Genomic DNA, 19,816 nt, shown 5'->3' with positions numbered 1-19,816 from the left:
GATATCCAGAGCACAAAAAGTGGGCAATATAAAAAAACTTTTGGATTCTAGTTTAAGTTTACTTTTCTCAGCATGAAGGTATTTTTCCAATGTTTTGTTTTGAAGAGGGTTTTTTGGAGGTAATTATATTCATGTTTTGCCGAAAGATCTTGGTGCTATAGCTGTTACATCAATGTAAAGTTTAATAATATGTAAAAATGCCCCTGGAAATTTTATTTTCCTGTGGTCATTAACCATCTCCCCAGAACAAATATTTGTTAAAACATTTTTTAGGTATTATATTCCTTGTTATTGTAATAGGATATAAATTATGTGTGTATGTGTGGTATAGATATAGACATAGATATAGACCACAGTAATTACTGAATAACAAAATATTAAATATTTTTAAACTCTTCTAAATCACGTTTATTTTCAAGTATAGGAACACGGGATTTAGAATGCTGGTTTCACCTTCCCTTCTTAGGTAGAGTAATATGATGTTTTGGACCAAAAAAGTTTTGAGAAACTATTTACTAACGGGGAAAGCGTCATATATTTCAGGAGTCCATTGTACCCTTCCTTCCCTCAATTAATATACAAAGAGGAGAACCCCATGCCTGAGCACAGCAAAACCTAGCAGGACATTCCAAAATGGCATCTTCCACATGATGGGAAATGAAGCATTGATCTTTCACTAAAGGGCAGGCAGTTGGTGATTGGATGAGGCTTAAGGATAGAACAAAAGTATTTTTTGTTGGCATTACTTGGTAATAAGTAAAAAGCAAAGAGATTAAAAACTTAATGTCTTCTGTTGCCAAAATGGCTTTGTCAGAATGTCCCTGGTTTCAGAATGCCTACATTGAAACATCTTGTCTCTCTCAACCCCTTTTACCAGAATTTTGGAAAGCAGTCCGATGCCCTAGTAATTTTGTACTCTATCTCTAGAAAGCATTAGAGAAATGATATTTCTTTTCTGTCATCTGCTTTATACACTACCCCCCCCCATCTCCCTTTTTCAAAAACAGTAACGGACAACTTAGGTTGGTAAAATGGGACCATGGGGGAAAAGGCAAGGAATGTATGGTAGTATAGATGCAAAATCCTCATAAATATTTAGGGTAGGCCACTGTTTGTCCAGACAGTTCACACTAAGTGATAGGACTAGTTGATGGAAAGTTATATTTGAAACTCTTTGAAATATAAAATATACTTTATTTGTACTTGTAATGATTACTGTTCTACCTTCCTAGACCTTAGCCAGATGTATCAGTGGAACAAAATTAAAAGTCCAGAAATAGACCCACACATCTATGGCCAGTTGATTTTTGATAAGGGTGCTAAATTCTCGGGAAAAGAATAGTCTCTTCAACAAATCATGTTGGGAAATACTGGATATTCACGTGGCAAAAGAATGAAGTTAGAAAATACTACCTCACACCTTATACAGCATCAACTCAAAATAGATCAAAGACCTAAATATAAGAGCTAAAACTATAAAACTCTTGGAAGGTAGCATAGGAACAAATCTTCATGACCTGAGATTGAGAAATGGATTTTTAGATATGATACCAAAAACAGAAGCACCAAAATAATTAGTAGATAAATTTGATTTAATCAAAATTAAAAACTTGTGTTTCATTGAAGGACATTATCAAGAGAGTGAAAAAACAACCTAAAAAATGGGAGAAAATAGTTGCAAACCTTGTATTGGATAAGAGCTTACTATCCAGTATATACAGAGAACTTTTACAGTGCAACAACAAAAAGACAACCCAATTAAAAGATGGGCAAAGGCCTTGAATAGACATTTCTTCAAAGAAGATATATATATGGCCAATAAACACATGAAAAGATGCTCAACATCATTAACCATTAAGGAAATGTAAATTAAAACACAAGATACCACTTTATACCCACAAGAATAGCTATTATTTAAAAAATAGTAATAATAAAACAGAAAATAACAAGTTTGGGAGAGGATGCCAAGAAATTGGAATTCTAGTGCATTGTTGGTGGGAATGTAAAACTGGCACAGCCACTGTGGAAAGCAATATGGGAGTTCCTCAAAAAGTTAAATATAGAATTACTGTTTGCAACCCTATTTTCCCTGTCTTTGGGTACATACCTAGAAGTGGGATTGCCTGGTGAAACAGTGATTCTATATTTAACTTTTTTTTTTTAGGTATGTACCCAAAGACAGTGAAAACAGAGTTGCAAACAGATACTTGTACAAAGTTTATAGCAGAATTATTCACAACAGCCAAAAGCTGGAAACACCCTAATTGTTCATCGACAAATGAATGGCTAAATACAATGTAGTACATACACAAATGGAATATTATTCAGCCATAAAGAAAAATGAAGTTATGTGACATGCTGCAACATGGAAGAACCTTGAAAACATTATGTTCAGTGAAATAAGCAAGACACGTAAGAACAAAACTTGTGTGATATCACTCATAAGAGATGGCTAGAAATAGCAAATTCACAGAGATAGAAAACAGGTTAGAGGTTTCCCAGGGGGCGGAGAGGAGTGTTTTTAAAAATAAAAATGAAGTCATATTCTTAATTCAGTCATGAAAACTAATTTAGGAAAAAGGAAAAAAATAAAGAATAAATCAACCTCTTATAACCTTCAAAACATATCCTTAAATCTTGTCTTTATGTGATACAAAATATGTACCAAATATGCTTATTCATACTGCATATAGTCATGGCTATCATTTAGATAAACTGGTAAATGTGGAAAATCTAGTAAATTTGCAGGGTAACTTTTTTTTCTGGTGGATAGCTTTCTAATTTCATTCTAAATACTGATATAAGCAAAAGCATAAAATTTATGTAACCTTTTTATGATTGTTCTGCTAGGAAGTATATTTCACTCTTAATGCTATAATAAACCGTGGAAAGATAATTAGATTGAATGTGTAAACCTTTTCATCTTTTCCATTTCTGTTCAAATGGAAATATTTGCATGATAGCTGTAGCAAAACTGGATTTTCATATTTAATCTTTTGGTAATTGGTCCTTATTACTTGTTCCAAAAATTCAAGAATATCTGCAAATTTGTTTGAAGTTGTTTTCACTTGAAAATAATTATCAACAGACCTAAGTGGTATTCTACGTCATTTTTCTTTCATTTGATTCTAGGAATTACTATAATGAAACAGTTTTTTAAAAATCTTAGTATATGTATTATGAACTTAGTTATTAAAAAATATATCAGAGCTGGCTTTAATCCTTGAAATGTGTTGCTGTCCACTTCCATGTGCATATCATCACACCTGTTTTTTTGTTTTGTTTTGTTTTGTTTTGTTTTTGTTGTTAAAATGTTCAAATCAGATTCTACATGGTCAGCTATTATGAACGGAATCACAGAATAGCAGTTGGAGCTCGCCATGGTTCAGTAGCCCTGTACGACATCCGGACTGGAAAATGTCAGGTAAATAAATCATTGTGACTTCCTCTCCATAAAATGTGGAAGTTATTGAAAGGAGAGAGAGACTAGCACTTCACCAGTTGACATGCTGAGCTGCTGGAACATTATGGATAATGCTAAAGGGATCAATAGTTTAATGAAGGACTCAAAGAATATAGAGCCCTACTGTCTTTATTCACTGGGACTGAAGGGCTGCCACAGATGGGTTAATAACGGAGCCCAGAGTAAGGTGGGGCTGCTGGCTAACTACGTTGCAATAAATCTTATCTTTTATTCTAAACAAAGTTTTCTGATTTTCTTATTTTTGTCATGTGTTTTCTGAAAAAAGTTTAATGATGCATTATGATATAATGACTGAACAGAACTGAATTATCTGACTACTAATTATAAAATGAGATATATATCAATCATAAGACAGTAGTCAGAATTCATAAAAAGAAGAATCTTTACAATAGCACTTTGGAAGGAAATTGATTCTTTATTTGAAATAATAATATATTGATTTTATGATACTTTATTGCTTATAAAAAAATCTTATATAATCTCATTTGATTCTCAGAATATACCAGTGGGTAGACAGGGCAAGTCTTATCCCCATTTTAAATATAATGGAATTGAAGCTCAGAGACTTTAAATCTCTTTATCCCCAAGTCACTCTGCTGGTGAATGGCAAAACCAGTGCTAGGCTCCACTGGGATCATGGCAGATGTATAATGTTCACTGATAAATATTTCTAAGTCATGACATGTTATGTTTCATTGTAGCATTTGTTAATGCTGATACATTCAACTATATTATTGTGTTAAGAATTTCCAGAAGGAATATGAAACAATTAATATGGATTTGGCTAAAATTTTAAATGGTCTTAAATTTGATTAACTATTAATTAATTCTCCTAAGCTTCCATGAAATTGTTCTAAGAGGTGAACACAGGTATTGGGGATAAATGGTTCAGACGTCAGATGAGTTTAGGGGCTTCTGTTTGACTGTTGAACACTTTTCTTTATTGTAGGCCTTCTCAGTCTCTAATGTGTGAAGGTAATTGGGCATTTCCTGGGAGAGCATAGAAACCATTTGCTATATTTATTTAACTATTGAATTTTGTTTGTGTGGGTGATTTTTTTTTTTTTTAAGAAATCAACTCCTTGCTGGTAACTATATTCCTTTACCCTGAGCCCTCAGTTAGAGCAATGAAATCTTCTCTAAAATTTAAGTTATGTGTTTATAATATTCTTTTGTAAGAGAGATTCTTTAGATAGCATTTTCAGAATCTCTTTTGTTACCATTTTTTTAAATTGGAGTATATTACTACTAGCAATCATGGGAGAAATAAACCATAAATATCTACTTGGTAAAAAAAAAAAAAAAACCTAGAGCAAATTTCTTTAAGAAAAAGGTGAGGAAATCATCGAGAGGACTGTGTTATCAGACAAGACACAGTTGGCACCTGCAGAGAGAAAAGTGAGGCGCTTCTAAGCACAGTGAGGTTGCTCAAAGATGAGTGAGAGAAGAGGACATCAATTAAGAATTAATAAGAAAGTACAAAAATGTACAGAAGTATGCATTTATTTACATTTTTCTCCCTAAATGGCCTCAGTGAAGCATCTTGGTAACATAAGAAACATTCATATTTTGAATAGCTTTTTCTTTTCAATTAATTATTAATAAAAGACATTCTTAACATGAACTTGTAATGACGTTATATTCCATTTTATTTTGTATACATTGTTTGGTCCATTTAGACATTTTAATGTCCCTATACTTTTTTCCTAGTGTAGCTTCTTGAATTTGATACTACAAAATCATTAGTGTTATATGGTTGAATAACTATTCCCTTCTAGTTCTATATGAAAGTGAACTTCAGAACATGAAAACAAAGCTAAATCTCTAAAATTAATCTTGAACTACTGTTGCCAGTTGCCAGTTATATCCAGTGACAATGAACCCTTAAGGTATTCTCTTAATTCTTTCATAGTATTAATGTAGTATTATTTGAAATCAGTGATTTAACTAAAAAAGAATACACACATATTGTTAGCATGTTTAGAAATGAAGTTTTAGAGGGTGAATTAAAGGACATTCTTGAGCCAGGGATACAGTAAAGCATTTCTTGAAGAATCTGTTGGAATCAATTAAGAGACAGTTTTCCTCATAAGGGCAAAGATGCAGAGCACTTTTGGAATTGGTTTCTATCTTTTTTTTTTTAATCAATTTTCAACTTGTATTCTCAACTGACAGCATATTTGTCAGTTTTTGGCCCATCTGTTTGCATATACCTAAAATCTTATTAATTTTCCACCACTAGATTTTTTTCCAAGAACTTTATGACTGTGTAATTTCCCACATCTGTTTCTTCGTCATCCTTTTTTAATACGTAAAAGATTAGGCCAGTAATCCAGTCATTATTAGCGTTGTTGTTGTTTTCCAGTTCCTCGTTTGTTAGATGGTATAATTTTCTTTGTAGTTTCTCTTGCTTTCAACAGAAATGTTTGAAAATGATCTCATTTTCTCTCTGTCCCTTCATTACTATCTCTATTGAAATTCAAAAGTCTAGTTTTTTTATAAACAACATTTATGTAAGTCATGTGCCTTTTTGTGCTTTTATATCAAAGGGAAATTATAGTTAGAATCTTAAGGTTTGCTGTTACCTGATTTCTAATATGTCTGGAGTTGAGCTAAAATTTTTTCATTCTGCTTCATCTCTGGATCTGACAGGCTGTGGCCAATGCCAATTCAATTTCTTTCTTTCTTTCTTTCTTTCTTTCTTTCTTTCTTTCTTTTTGTCAACATGAAACTTCCTGTAACAATTTTTTTCTGACAAAAACATTCTGGTTCCATTGGCAATAATGATATACTGATACTTGGTCAGTCAAAATCGAGTCATTTCTGTAATTTTCCATTTCCCCTATGAGCAGTCTAGATAGAATGCTGGAATGTTGGGCGTTTACATGAAAAAAAGGGAAAAGGAAGATACATAGTGGCTCAAGACAGAAGAAGTCAACATGACTTTTTCTCTAGCATTCTGTTTTTTTCCAAAATGAAATATATTGATTGCTTCTTTAGAATATAAATGTAATTTATGATCATTGAAAAGTAACCTCAAGTAATAACAAAATATTTTAAATGGAAAGTTGAGATCCACTATATCCTGTCCCTTAAGAGTTAAATGTTTAATTCTTTGTTGTAAGTACTCTGAGACTTGCCTCTGTGATATACAAATATTCTTCTCCCCAATAGTATAATACTTTTCTACAACCTGTTTTTACTTTTACTTAGCAGTGTATCATGGACAGCTCTCCTGTGGGTCCATGTACCTCATTGAACAATAGCAACTATTCATCAGGTGCCTACTATTAGCTGCACACTGTTCTCAGTGTGGGATTACAGCTATAAGTAAAACAAACTCAGATCCTGCTTGCATGGAGCTTATATTCTAATGAGAGGGGACAGAAAATAACCAAACAAGAAAATAGCAGGTAATAATAGGGTACTACAGTGGGGTGACTTGGGTGCTCAGGGGTGACCACTTTGCAGTGGTAACCATTTAATCTGAGACTGTGAGACCATCTAGAAGAAGAGCATCATAATGAGAAGGAGCAGTGAGGACAGAGTCTAGGGTGGGAACAGTTCAGAGTTCAGGGAATAGAGAGAAGGAAGTGCAGTTGGGATTTTGTGAGCAAAAGAAGATGATATGAGGTGCAGTTGTCTGGGAAGACAGGGATCAGATCATGAAGACTGTGTTGGAATCTCAGATTTTATCCTAGTCTGATGAGAAGCTGTTAGAGAATTCTAAGAAGGAGAATGGCTTTTCTGTTTTTTGTTTGTTTTTTTGTTTGTTTGTTTGTTTTGTTTTTGGAACATTATTGTTCTTTATTTCACAAAATTGGAGTCATGCTATTCATAGTACTCTGCAGCTTTTTTTAAACCTTAATAGTATATTGTAAATCTGTTTCCAGGTCAAAAAAACATTGACCTTATATATTCTTTATAAAATATAAAATAATTTATTCAACTATTTTTCTACTTATGAAGCACTCAGATTAAGTCCATCACTGTGTTCCTACAAACAGGGCTGTAGTAAACATACTTGAATACATACATTGCTTTATGTACTGGTGCCTTTCTCTCTGTAGGAGGATGGCTTTGATCCTTTTTCATTTTAAAAGATCACTGGCTACTGAGCTCCTTGGACTATGGTCATGACAGTAAAGATGGAGAAAAGTGTACACAATATGTTTTGGAAGTAGAGCCAGCAACCTTGCTGATCATTCAGATGTAGAGGGGGATAGGGAGGGGATACAGGTGAGTCAGAAGCAGTGGTGAGAGACAGAAGAATTCAAGGTTTGGGACATGAGCAACCAAATGGATTATGGTGGCACTAATGACTTGGGGAAAAACAGGTTGGGTGTGGGGTAAAGGTCAAGACTTAGATTTTGGGCATATTAAATTAGGAAAGCTATTTTAATTTATTTGACTACATAATATTTCAATATATAGATATACGATAATTCATTAACTAATTCTCTTATTGATAAACATTTAAGCACCCCATACTCCCAGCTTTGTTATAACAAAGCTTCTTGAATATTCTTGTTTCTATAACTTTTCATGCTTATCTAATTTTTTTAAAGAGTAAATTCCTGAATGTAGAAGTGCTAGGTCAAAATATTTGTACATTTGATTGTCAGAATGCTCTGAAACTATTATTTCCCCCCAAACTGTCCATGATATTCTTGTGAAAAATCACAATGACTTTACAGCAGTTATTCTCATAAAAAATGATACTGCATGGTTGGCCTATTTTTGCCTCCTGTATTTGTCATCTTAGATGAGAGACTGTTCATTCATGTATTCATGATTTATTGTTCATTATATTTATTTAAAATGTATGGCTCTCTTCTGCATCAGATACCATATTATATGCAAGAAATCCAAAAATAATTATGTGGTAATGAATGCACAACTATATGATGATAATGTGAACAACTGATTGTACACTTTGGATGATTGCATGGTATGTGACTATATCTCAAGAAAATTGCAAGGAAAAAAATAATTATGAACAGTTCCTACCCTCAAGGAACTCATAGACTGGTCTGAAAGATAGACACAAACCCATAATTGAAATACTGAGAGAGTGGAAGAATCTGCAAGTACTTGAAGATGATTGAAGGAAGGGTGTGAAATAAGAAACATGAAACCTGAGGCTATGAAAGTAGCCAAGGACCAGATGAAGAAAGGAGTTCTGACTTGATGACAAAGGAAACACCCAGGGCACTATTTTTGTTAGATTAGGCTGGGAGCAGAAAGAATAGATGGGAGTTGCTGGGTTGGAGTCAGGGAAACTAGCAAAAAGGTTGGGGCTGTGAGGACATGAAACAATCTTTAGCAGTGGAACTAGTGAGGCAGGCAGATTGGAGAGATATTTAGTGGGCAGAATTAAAAGGACTTGGACCCTGAAAATGAGGACTTCTAACTTTAAAAGTTTCTAGCAAAGTTACTTTCTGAACTTCAGCTTATCTTTTGAATGATTATTTAGACAAATTTGCCACTATTTGAATAAACTCTACAAATTGACTTGTTAAAAAAAAGAAAAAAATCCTCTCCAAAACCTGAGAAATTAAGTTTTTCATACATTAAGATAAATTATGCTAAAATAGAAAATATTGCCATGCGGTCGGGGTTACTGCTTCTAGGGGGAGTGGCGGCCGGTAGCCGAGCCCTCAGCTCTCGGGGCTGCTTAAAGGTTACCGGCGGCGGGGGCTCTTTCCCGGAGGCGAGGGCGAGGCGGAGGACGTTGGCCAGAGTCCTCGGCGAGAGGCGTGCAAGGAGGGCGGCGATAAGGACAAAAACACTCTTCATCCAGTAGGGGTATGCGCCAAAGAGATTTATTCAGGGGTGATTACAGGTTATATAGGCTGGTAAGAGGGGCAGGGCTGGAAAGGAGGTGAAGTAGCCTAAAATGGCAATAATGAAGGGAGAGGGGCTAGGATTGGTTCTGAGAGGACGCAGGAGCCGTTGCAGCGGGCGGGGGGTTGTTCTGGCCACGGTGCATGCGCACTGGCAGTGGCAGAAGTGGCCTTGGCACAAGGGAGTATGTGGGTAAGATAAGGAAGTGGGGAAAGGGCAGTTGGGAGAAAGGCGGTTTCCTCCGGCAAGCCTCCCCTGCCAGTGGCATTTTGGGTGAGGAAAAGGGAGCTGCCTTGACCTCGCTCCTCAGGCTCGGGGGGGCTGCAGAGGGCACTCACGCCCGTACCTACTACCCTCCCCAGGGGGTGATCAGGTCCCCTGGCCCAGGCCTGGCAAGCCGAGGTACAAGCTCAGACACCCGCAATTCCCCTTTCTTTTCTAATTAGAGGAAGAGGCTTTACCGGAGAGGTCCGCTAAGGGTGAGGGAAGGGGGAGGTAAGGGAAGGGAAAAAGGGATTGACGGTGGTTTAGCGAGGCTGGAGCTCAGTGTTGGTGTGGTGCCGGGGCGCTTGACAATGGCTTCGCTGCAGCGGGCTGGGCGAAGGTGAGGGGTTTAAAGTTCAGGGGTTTAAAGTTCAGGGGTTCAGAGAAGCTGGAACTCGAGGCGAGAGCGATGTTCAGGTGATTGAGAAGGGCCTCGCGGTCGGCGGGTCGACCGGTGGCGTTGAGGTCGCGGAGGGTTGGCTGTCATCTTGGAGTGGGGGGGCGTCAGAGGTGGCGAGTCGCTGATACTGGATTTGCATGAACGAGGAAAAAATGGCATCTGTTTGTTTTCTTACAAGCTGGACAATTTTGCGTATGATGCAGGGTCCTAAGATGAGAGCTAGAATAATTATTAATAGGGGGCCAAGAAAAGGAAGGATGTATGGGAGGATGGGAGTGAAAAAACTGGACCAATAATTGGTGGCTTCACGATCTCTTTTACGCTTTTCCAGTCCCTCTCGGACCCTTTTCAGGCTGTCCTCGACGAGACCTGTGGAATTGGCATAAACACAGCACTCTTCTCCTAGGGCGGCGCAGAGGCCTCCTTCTTTGAGGAGGAGAAGGTCAAGACCTCGGCGGTTTTGGAGCACGACCTCAGAGAGGGAATTGACAGAATTTTTTAGATGGTAAATAGCGTTTTGTAAGTGACGAATGTCCTCGTCAACAGCCGCCCTGAGGTGAGTTAGGGCGGAGCCTTGACTGGCTAGTGCAGCGATTCCGGTGCCAGCGCCGGCAAGACCTAGGAGGGAGGCAATTGTAAGGACGGTGATGGGCTCTCGCTTTTGCAGAAGGGCAGGAGCTGCAGTTCTTTCCAGACGGAGGAAGAAGTCTTCTTCGCTGTGATATAAGACCCTAGGGATAAGGACAATTAGGAGGCAAGTTTCTTTATATTCACTGATGATATTCGTGCTGAGACAGGGGGTAAGTCCTGTAGAGGAGCAGAGCCATTGGGAGGAGTTATGAGGAATGAGAAATTTTGCCGAGCTACTGGGAGATGAGTAACTGGCACAGGCAGTGAGGTCGGGAGAGTTACTGGAGTGAGGGCGGACGCTCTTTCCCGTATAGGAGACTGAATGAAAGGTCAGGGGGACGGCAGAGGTATTCCAACTGCATTCCGAGGGGCTGTCTTCTGTGCTTTCTGAAAAGGAGAGGTTGGAGGCAACGGGCTCGTACAGTGAGGAAGAGGTGGAGAGGCAGAGCCAGCAGGAGGAGGTAAAATTGGGTTTGGAGGAGTTTACTGAGGTGAAGGCGGCTTGGATGAGGCTGAGGAGGGGAGAGGAATAACGAGAAGGGGGCAGAAAAGGTTGGGGTGGTGGGGTTGGCGATGCGCTGTTTGTAGCTGAGGTGCGGTTTCCGGATGCGCTGCTTGTACTTGAGGTGCGGCTGGAAGGCTTTTGAGCGCAGGTTTCTTCGACTCTGGAGACAAAGGTGGCGAAAGGCTTACTCGGCTCCTGGAAGAGCTTGGTGAATTTATTAGGCCAACAGGCAGAGCAATTGGCAAACGCTCGTAAGGCGATGCCTCTGAGGATAGTCCAGAAGGTAGCAGGGGTATTAATATAAGCAGACGCATTTAGAAATGCTCCAGTGCCCAAATAGGCTTCAGGGGGATGATAGACTCTAAGGGCTGCGTCTTGCTCACTTTGCTTAGCTGCTTCTGCCTGGAAGTGAGCACGCCAGTCAACAAACTGACCGGGGTTAAAAATTGAACGGGCAAGCGAGGCCCAGTCTTGGGGGATGCAATAGTTCATGGCGAGATCCTGTAGTATTTGGGAAGCATATGGGCTACCTAACCCGTCCTCCTTGACGGCCTTGCGAAGCTGCTTGATAGTATCTAAGTCAATGGGATACCAGTCATGCGGCCTCTGTGGGGTGGGGGCAAGGTTAAGAGGAAAACAGCGAAAAGCACGAGAGAAAGGAGGACACGCTTGCAGAGGACTTGGCGCGGGAGTGGGGGTAGGGGGAGCGTTGCCCCAAGGGTTGCCTTGAGGTGTAGAAGGCAGCCAGGGGTTGTTAGTCGGCAGGGTGGGAGGAGCGGCGGCAGCTGCCGGTAGCGGCTCCGAGGGGGAGCTCGCCGGAGGGAGAGGCGGGAGTGGGAGGCCCCAAGCGTTGCAAGATGGCGGTGCGGTAGGCGTGGCTAAGACACAAGATGGTGGATCAGCCCCGCCCTGTGAAAGGGTGGGGTTCAAGGCATAAGATGGTGGACTAGCTCCGCCCTGTGAAAGGGCGGGGTAAAGCGTATGCGGTTTCCGGTCCAGCTTAGGGCTGATGTCATCGCCGGAGCATTTCCTCCCCTCGATGGAAGAAGAAGGAGGAAGTTCGCCATCTTGGCGTGGCGCAGTGTTATTTTGCTTTTTGGGAGTCACCTCGAGCGCGTTGTTAATCTGCTCGACTAAGGACTCCGTGTCCGAGTCATGATTTGAATTAGTATCGCTATCTGAGTTTGTTGGCTGGGTTGATAGGGCCTCTTTGGATTTAACGGGGCCTCTATCAGGGGGGAGGGAGCCTTGAAGGCAGGAGCGGATGGTTATCAAGGTGGGGAGCAAGCCGGGAGGGAAGCGCTTGCTCTCATGTTCCATGGCATTAGTGACTCGATCAATAAGGCGATCATAAGTAACAGGGTCCCAAAGATGGCAAGTGGTGAGCCATGGGTTAAAGGGCAGCAGGAGATCCCAGTATATCTGCAGCTGCCGGACAGACACTTTACAGCGATGCGTGTCTAGGAGACCAGCCAGAGCACGAACTTGAGGTGCCTGACATGTAGATATACGATTACCCATAGCTGAGGGGAGAGGAGGGGGAGTTGCTCCCGAGCCGGGCCGGCCGGCTGGCGGGGAGGAGGAGGAGGAGTTGTTTACCGAGCAGAGAGAATGAGATAAACTGTGGCTGCAAGGCCGAAGGAGACGGCGAGAGCAGAAAGCAGTGCCCTTTGGCAACGAGAGCAGTCAGGGGGGGCAGTTGCAAAGAGGCACACGGCACCAAATGAGGAAATAAAGATACAAAGAACTGCAGCAAAGTAATGGAGGGGAAGAGGGAGAGTGTTAGGAGGAACGGGGGTCATAGAAGTGCGCATACAAGAGGACGAAGAGAGCGTGGGGGAAGGGAGGAGTTCCTACTGGATGAAGAGAGCGTGGGGGAAGGGAGGAGCGGCTTCGGAGCAAAGAACCTCACACGGCTCCGGAAGCGGCGAGGGAGAGGCGGCCCTTTACCTTGCAGGCGAGGAAATGGGAAGCTGGAGAGGCGTCCGGGCGAGCGGGTGACCTGCCAAACTGTCGTGTGGAGACGTTCCTCACACGGGGCACCAGTTGCGGTCGGGGTTACTGCTTCTAGGGGGAGTGGCGGCCGGTAGCCGAGCCCTCAGCTCTCGGGGCTGCTTAAAGGTTACCGGCGGCGGGGGCTCTTTCCCGGAGGCGAGGGCGAGGCGGAGGACGTTGGCCAGAGTCCTCGGCGAGAGGCGTGCAAGGAGGGCGGCGATAAGGACAAAAACACTCTTCATCCAGTAGGGGTATGCGCCAAAGAGATTTATTCAGGGGTGATTACAGGTTATATAGGCTGGTAAGAGGGGCAGGGCTGGAAAGGAGGTGAAGTAGCCTAAAATGGCAATAATGAAGGGAGAGGGGCTAGGATTGGTTCTGAGAGGACGCAGGAGCCGTTGCAGCGGGCGGGGGGTTGTTCTGGCCACGGTGCATGCGCACTGGCGGTGGCAGAAGTGGCCTTGGCACAAGGGAGTATGTGGGTAAGATAAGGAAGTGGGGAAAGGGCAGTTGGGAGAAAGGCGGTTTCCTCCGGCAAGCCTCCCCTGCCAGTGGCATTTTGGGTGAGGAAAAGGGAGCTGCCTTGACCTCGCTCCTCAGGCTCGGGGGGGCTGCAGAGGGCACTCACGCCCGTACCTACTACCCTCCCCAGGGGGTGATCAGGTCCCCTGGCCCAGGCCTGGCAAGCCGAGGTACAAGCTCAGACACCCGCATGCTAAAATAGAAAATATTGCCATTTCAAAAATTTAACAGGGAAGCTACAATTCCTAACAGGCATGAGTGCAGGAGGGAGGAGGGTTTCAGGTTGTGCACAGGGCCTCTACCGCGGGGCAGTTGGCCTCTCTCCCCTGTCAGAGAGCTAAGCAGAGAGAAGAAAACCTGGGATCCTGAAGACCTAAGGGGTGAGTGAGTTTATTTGATTGGTTCATTGATTTGAGTGGTTTGGGTGTATGTATTTGTATATACATAATAATTTTTGTAAATAGGTTTTGTATATAGGCACATTTATATATATAGTAATTTTTGTATATAGGTTTTGCATATAGGCCGTATCTGTTGTAAACAAACATGTAAGTATTTCCAAAAAAAAGCGTTTGTTTGTTTGTTTTTTAATCTCTAGGTCATTTTGAGGCCTTTAAGATTGTTATTCCATTTCTCAGAATTGTATAGGGGGTAGGAATTGAATGTACCTCTGGTATGGTTTTCCATCTTTTTGTTTTTACCATTTTTGTTTTTATAGACTTGTGATATTTCAAGTTTCTAATTCATTTTAGAATCTTAACATTTTATTTGCAGATCTAAGTGAATAGTTTGAGAGAAAATATATAAAGAAAATTTTGCCGATTGCTGTTTTATACAACACAAACTTATTTTACCATTGTTTCATGCCTTGTCAAAAAAATTGGCAATTTTCTAAGCTATTTTGCTTTTCTGAATTTTATATTTTCAGCTCAGAATGCTAACTGCACATTTTTTTTATCATTTCTACATTATTTAACATTTATGAAGCCTTTTTACTGCCTCTTTTTGTAAAGAAAAAAAAAAAAAAAACTTCCGTATACACCAAAGAATAGCTAAGGTTTTCTTTGGTTTTCCTGAAAAGAGAATTAAGACCTGAAATGATATTTTGACTTTGTAATCTGAAATAAAGCAGAGAGAAATGTTGTCTGGACCCTTTCTTATTAATTTAGTCCTCTAAAGGCATACAGCAATAATTGAGGTGAAAGGTAGAGTAGTGCCAATTATGACAAGTTGTATGAAGTAAAAGGCAATCCACTATTGGATGTGGAATATTGTTCTCATTGGTAAAGAAGGCAGCAGACATTGAAAGTTGCAAAAACAGTGGAAATACTAATTTTTGCAGGAGTTTAATCTTCTCTGTTAGTTTCCAGACAGAATAATTTACCAATAAAACTAGCAGAGCTTGTACAGTTATCAGAGGTAATTCTGTAGACCCTCTCTCAATATTTTAGCCTGGTTATAATCATAATAAAATGAACTTCAGGGATGGGCTTAAAAGGGAATAGCCACATTATAGTCAAAGGAGATTATGCAGGAGGGGCTGTTCTGAATGAGGTCTGGTTGGGATTTATGGTCTTATGGTAAGTAAGGATATGAATCTATTTTTTTTAGGAGCTCACAGAGCTATCTCATTCTCCCCACACACTTGGTTACAGTAAATTGGGGCAATTAAATGGGGCAGGGTTTATGATTCAATTTGCCATTCTCTAGGAGCTGCTATGTAAACCTGTGTATAGGTCAACCTAAATATTTTTTAGTCAAAAAAAGAAAATCCTGATTTTGACATACACCCACTTAGATTGACCTTCTTCCTGAAAATTCTTTCAGGACATAGTGAATACTCCAATCTTAATACCATCTGCTTTCATTCATCCTTTCCAGACAGCTGGGGTAGGAAAGGTCTGGCTATAATAAGACACCCAGAATTTACAGGCATCACAACCAGATATCACAAACCAACACATATGGCATACTTACTATAATTAGATGTAATAGTAATATTGGAACTTCACATTTATGTTGGACTTTATAGTTTTATTCTTATCACAGCCTTCTGAAATATTATCATTATGCCCACTTTACAAATAAAATGGAATTTGTTCAGGATCACACAGATATTAGATGTTACATGTGATACTTGAACCCAAGTCGTCTCATTCTAAGCATGGCGCTCTTACCACCGTACTATCTACTGTGTTAAAAAATATGCCCAATATTCACCACTTACCTCTGAATATCAAAAACTACAGAAATGTTTTCCCTGATACATAAAATGGTTCACATTACATCAATTTTCAATTTAGTATTATACTGGGAATGGCACAACTCTCACATGGAAAAAAAAACCAGTTATATCAATAGATAAAGATGCCACTTATCTTTGAATTAAGTACTAAATCAGTAACCTGGATTTTATAAGATAGTTACATTATGTCAGCAAAGTATTAAAGACATAATTGAATGCTGACGTTTTCTGTTAACTAAATAATATTTTTTTGGAGAAAAAAGGAGACTAGGCAAGATACAATGTTTTCAGAATGGAATTTAAAGCATTTTTATGAAAGTAAATCAGTATAATTTTCTATAATACATTTATTCCTAGCAAGCACTCGATAGTCACTACATAGTAAAAGAAAGCTAATATTCAAGATTAAACAAAAATGTCAGTAAACATACTTCTGTTAATAGATATTTGGAAAACCATGTGTTCTCTCTAAAAATAATAAAGCGTTTACTTCAAGTTAAGGGGAGCAATGGACCTTAGAGATCTTGTGGACAGTAAGATTGATGTTTCTTTAAGGCAGGGTTTTGAAGCTTCAGGCACAGTTTTCACTGAGCAGAAGTCTATAACACTTAAACATCAAGGGCACTTATCTGGTGATTGCAAAAATTGCAGTGAGACTTGACTACGGTACTTAGTAAGACAGTGACATTTTAGGTATTTTCTTCATGCTCTTTTCAGCAGCTGGTTTTATGGCAGGTGCTTCCTATGACTTTCTGGAACAACAACCAGAAATATGGCGTCAGAGGTGCTAATAGGATGAATGGTTAGAGAAGACAATGGCTTCCTGATACAGAATTGAAGAATTACCTAACAAGCTTCCCATTTTAAGAGTGAAATGCTATTAAGAGAAGTACCTCTAGGAAGAGAAACAGATATCTGGAACAGTATTTGAAATTAGACTATCATTTATTCTGAAAGTTTAAAATTTTTTTAAGAATACTTTTAACTGACTGTGTAGAGAGCATTTTTCTGATAGTGTTTATTTACCCCCCAGACATTGAGTATTTCTTGCATCTGTATTCTGCTTTGAATGGCAGTATTCAAGATTTTTGTACCAAGGAGGAAAATTAAATCCTAGTAATGTCTTTAATTGGAAATACATAAGGCAGAGAGTTCTACTCCTTACAAATCCAGCAGTTATTACAAGCATTTCAACGTCTTTGCAGAAGCATGAGGTAGACTAAAATTCATTTTTATTCTCAAAATTCACATTTCACCTATATTCTTCAATGCCATTCATTCTCCCTCATAACCATTCTCTTTTCTCCTCAATACATAAAAATGCAAGTATAAAGTTTATATATATATATATATATATATAGAAAGAGAGAGAGAAAACCACCTATATGTAGTCCACAAAGTTAGAAAATATTAGATAGGAGAGTCACAGTCTGTTGACTTCATCGTGGATCTGCTTTGTATGCATTATATCCACTCTCAATGTAAGTATTTAGAACAAGGCCTGGCATGTAATAGATATTCAATAGTAGACATGTATAATGAGGACATGAGTCTCTAGTTCACGGTAGGTTCTAAATAGATATTGATGGTGATTTAAAAGAGCTTGCTGTCAAGGGTTGATAACTCCTATCTCAAATAGAGCCCCTTATGGAGCTCACATCTAGTGAGGTACATTCCAGGAACTGCAAGGTTTTGGGTATGCCAGGAGCAGAGTTTGCCAAGGAATGTGGAAGTGGGGCAGAGGATAGGAATTTCACCTAACAGGAGGGGGAAGATCATGGTAAGCCTTCCCGGGATAGATTGTCTCATAGTCTGGGGTCAGCAGTGACAAGCTCAAATGCCTACAGAGACCAAGCAGTCACATAAGTTAATAAAACATGATAGACCCCCTTGGTTTATCTTTCACTTTTCTACTTTTGATAGCACCATCCAAGAAATTTTTTTTTTTTCTTTATAACTCTGCTATCTGTGAAACAGTAGTGTAACCCTTTAATTAAATACCTACTGGTATTCCACTTTAGTAACACTGATAGACTTGGGGTAGGCTTGGGAGGGTGGGGACATGATCTACGTAAAGGTATCAGGCACTTCTCAGATCTTATCAGTTAGTGCCATGTGGAATTGTTGCCTGATCACCTATTTCAAGTTAAGCTAAAAATCTGGATTTTAATTTAAAAATTTCTCACTTTTTAAATGTTAGTGACTGATTTTAAAATATTTTTAGAGTGTATAAATTGAACTATGCTGAATAGTGAATTTACCCAGAGAAACCATTAAGGAGTCTTAAGGGGGCGGGTGTGCAAAATGATCAAATATTCAGTTTTGGAAGGTCACTGTCAGTATAGTACACAATGTAGGGCATGAATTGAAGAAGGTTTTAGGTTTGAGGCATGGATACCAACTGGTAAGCTTTAGTAACAGTCCAGGCAACAGTTAATCAGGGCTTTGTTGACATCAGTGATGGGGTGGGGGTGACAGTGTAGAAAAGGAGTAAAAATCATGACATACAGCAAGTAGATAGCAGATTATCATCAGTCTTAGAATACAGTGTTTTATGTGTATACACTAAATAAGAGTATAAATTGATACTGTAATGAAGAGTAAAAGCTGTACTCCTTGGGTTTATAGGTATTTTCTGAGAACAATGAAAAAAAAAAAGGATGGGCAATAAACTGTTAGGGAACACAGACATATTAAAGGAAAGAATTAGTTTAGGCATAGGGAAGAATTTTAAAAATAAAGGAATTGTGGAATATTTGGAAAGATTTAATAGTTCAAATATTTCATCTGCAAAGTTGTAGAAACCACAAAAGAGGCTTTAAATTAAATAATTTATCTCACATTTGAAAAGTAAAATTCCAGGGCTAGCTGGTAAAGGGAGCAGTTCAATCAGGGGCTCCAGTCTTGCCATCTCTCTGCTCTGCTGTGTTCAGCATGTTGGTCTGTCCTCTCAGGCCGCATCGCCTCATGGGTGCAAGATGGCTGCCACAGATCCAGGAACACATGCAGAGGCAGAAAGGGGACGTTTTAAAAGCAAGTATACCCTCAGAGAAGTTCTGTTCTTATGTCTTATTGACCAGAATTGCATCACATATCCTTTTTAAACCTGTCTCTGGCAAAGAGAATGGAATTATCACAGTTGACTAATTTTCACCTCTTGAGACAGCACAAAGGGCTATCACCTTCCCTGAGCACACCGGGTTTTCCCAGGAAAGTCAGCCGACATTTGCCTCCCTAAGGGAATTTGGTAACATCTCCCCTGGGGTGTTGTATGATAAACAGGTCAATAGGATTGATGTCAGGGGCTTTGGAATAGATTTGGGTTTGGGTACCTCCCTTTCCACTTAACAATCTTTGAGACCTTGAACAAGTTCCTAGCCCTCTGTAAATCAGTTTTCTTACCTGTAAAATGGGGATAATTTTAGGTCCTCTTAATCTAATAAGTGAGCTGATATATGTAAGATATTTAGTTTTGTGACTATTTTAAGTGCTCAATAAATGGTAGTAGTGGGGTTATAAGTCATCTTTAAAAGACAGTCCAGTTTTAAGTTCTGAGTTTGAAAGAGAACTTTTGAATTGGTCTAAGAACAAAACTCTTACCAATAGGAAACATTTTAAAAATACGTAGACTATTGTAAAGTTATTTTAATAGTATCAGCCTTCCCCTTTATTCATACAGAAGTAGTGTTCTCATGTCTCATGGGGTAGAAGGGTACTGGACAACCCTCGGGGAACTGGCTGTGATCCCATCCCTTTCCCTGCTGGAGGCCCGGGCCTATCACTTCTCGCTGAAAAGAGAGAGAAGAGAGTGTGCCTGGCCTCGGTTACCTTAGGCATCCTTCCCAGCTCCAGTCGTCTGTGCTCCTGCTGCAGAGTCAGCTGTCACGCAGCTACATTTGAATACTTTCTGTAATTTGCATTCAT

General features: G+C 39.7%; 1 protein-coding gene across 4 annotated transcripts in view; it reads left to right on the top strand.

Moving 5' to 3' along the window:
• The window catches only part of WDR7 (WD repeat domain 7), a 430,734-nt gene that overhangs the window by 353,123 nt on the left and 57,795 nt on the right, over positions 1–19,816 (top strand). For all 4 annotated transcript variants that reach the window (XM_037806351.1, XM_037806353.1, XM_037806352.1 and 1 more), the window contains one exon: positions 3,325–3,424. In XM_037806351.1, coding sequence (XP_037662279.1) covers positions 3,325–3,424 — 100 coding nt within the window. The remainder of the gene's footprint in view (positions 1–3,324; positions 3,425–19,816) is intronic.

The sequence above is a fragment of the Choloepus didactylus genome, chromosome 16, assembly GCF_015220235.1.
Source record: "Choloepus didactylus isolate mChoDid1 chromosome 16, mChoDid1.pri, whole genome shotgun sequence".
In the NCBI taxonomy this organism is placed as follows: Eukaryota; Metazoa; Chordata; class Mammalia; order Pilosa; family Megalonychidae; genus Choloepus; species Choloepus didactylus.
Note: the sequence above shows the minus strand (reverse complement) of the source record. Positions and strands in the feature narration are given on the sequence as shown.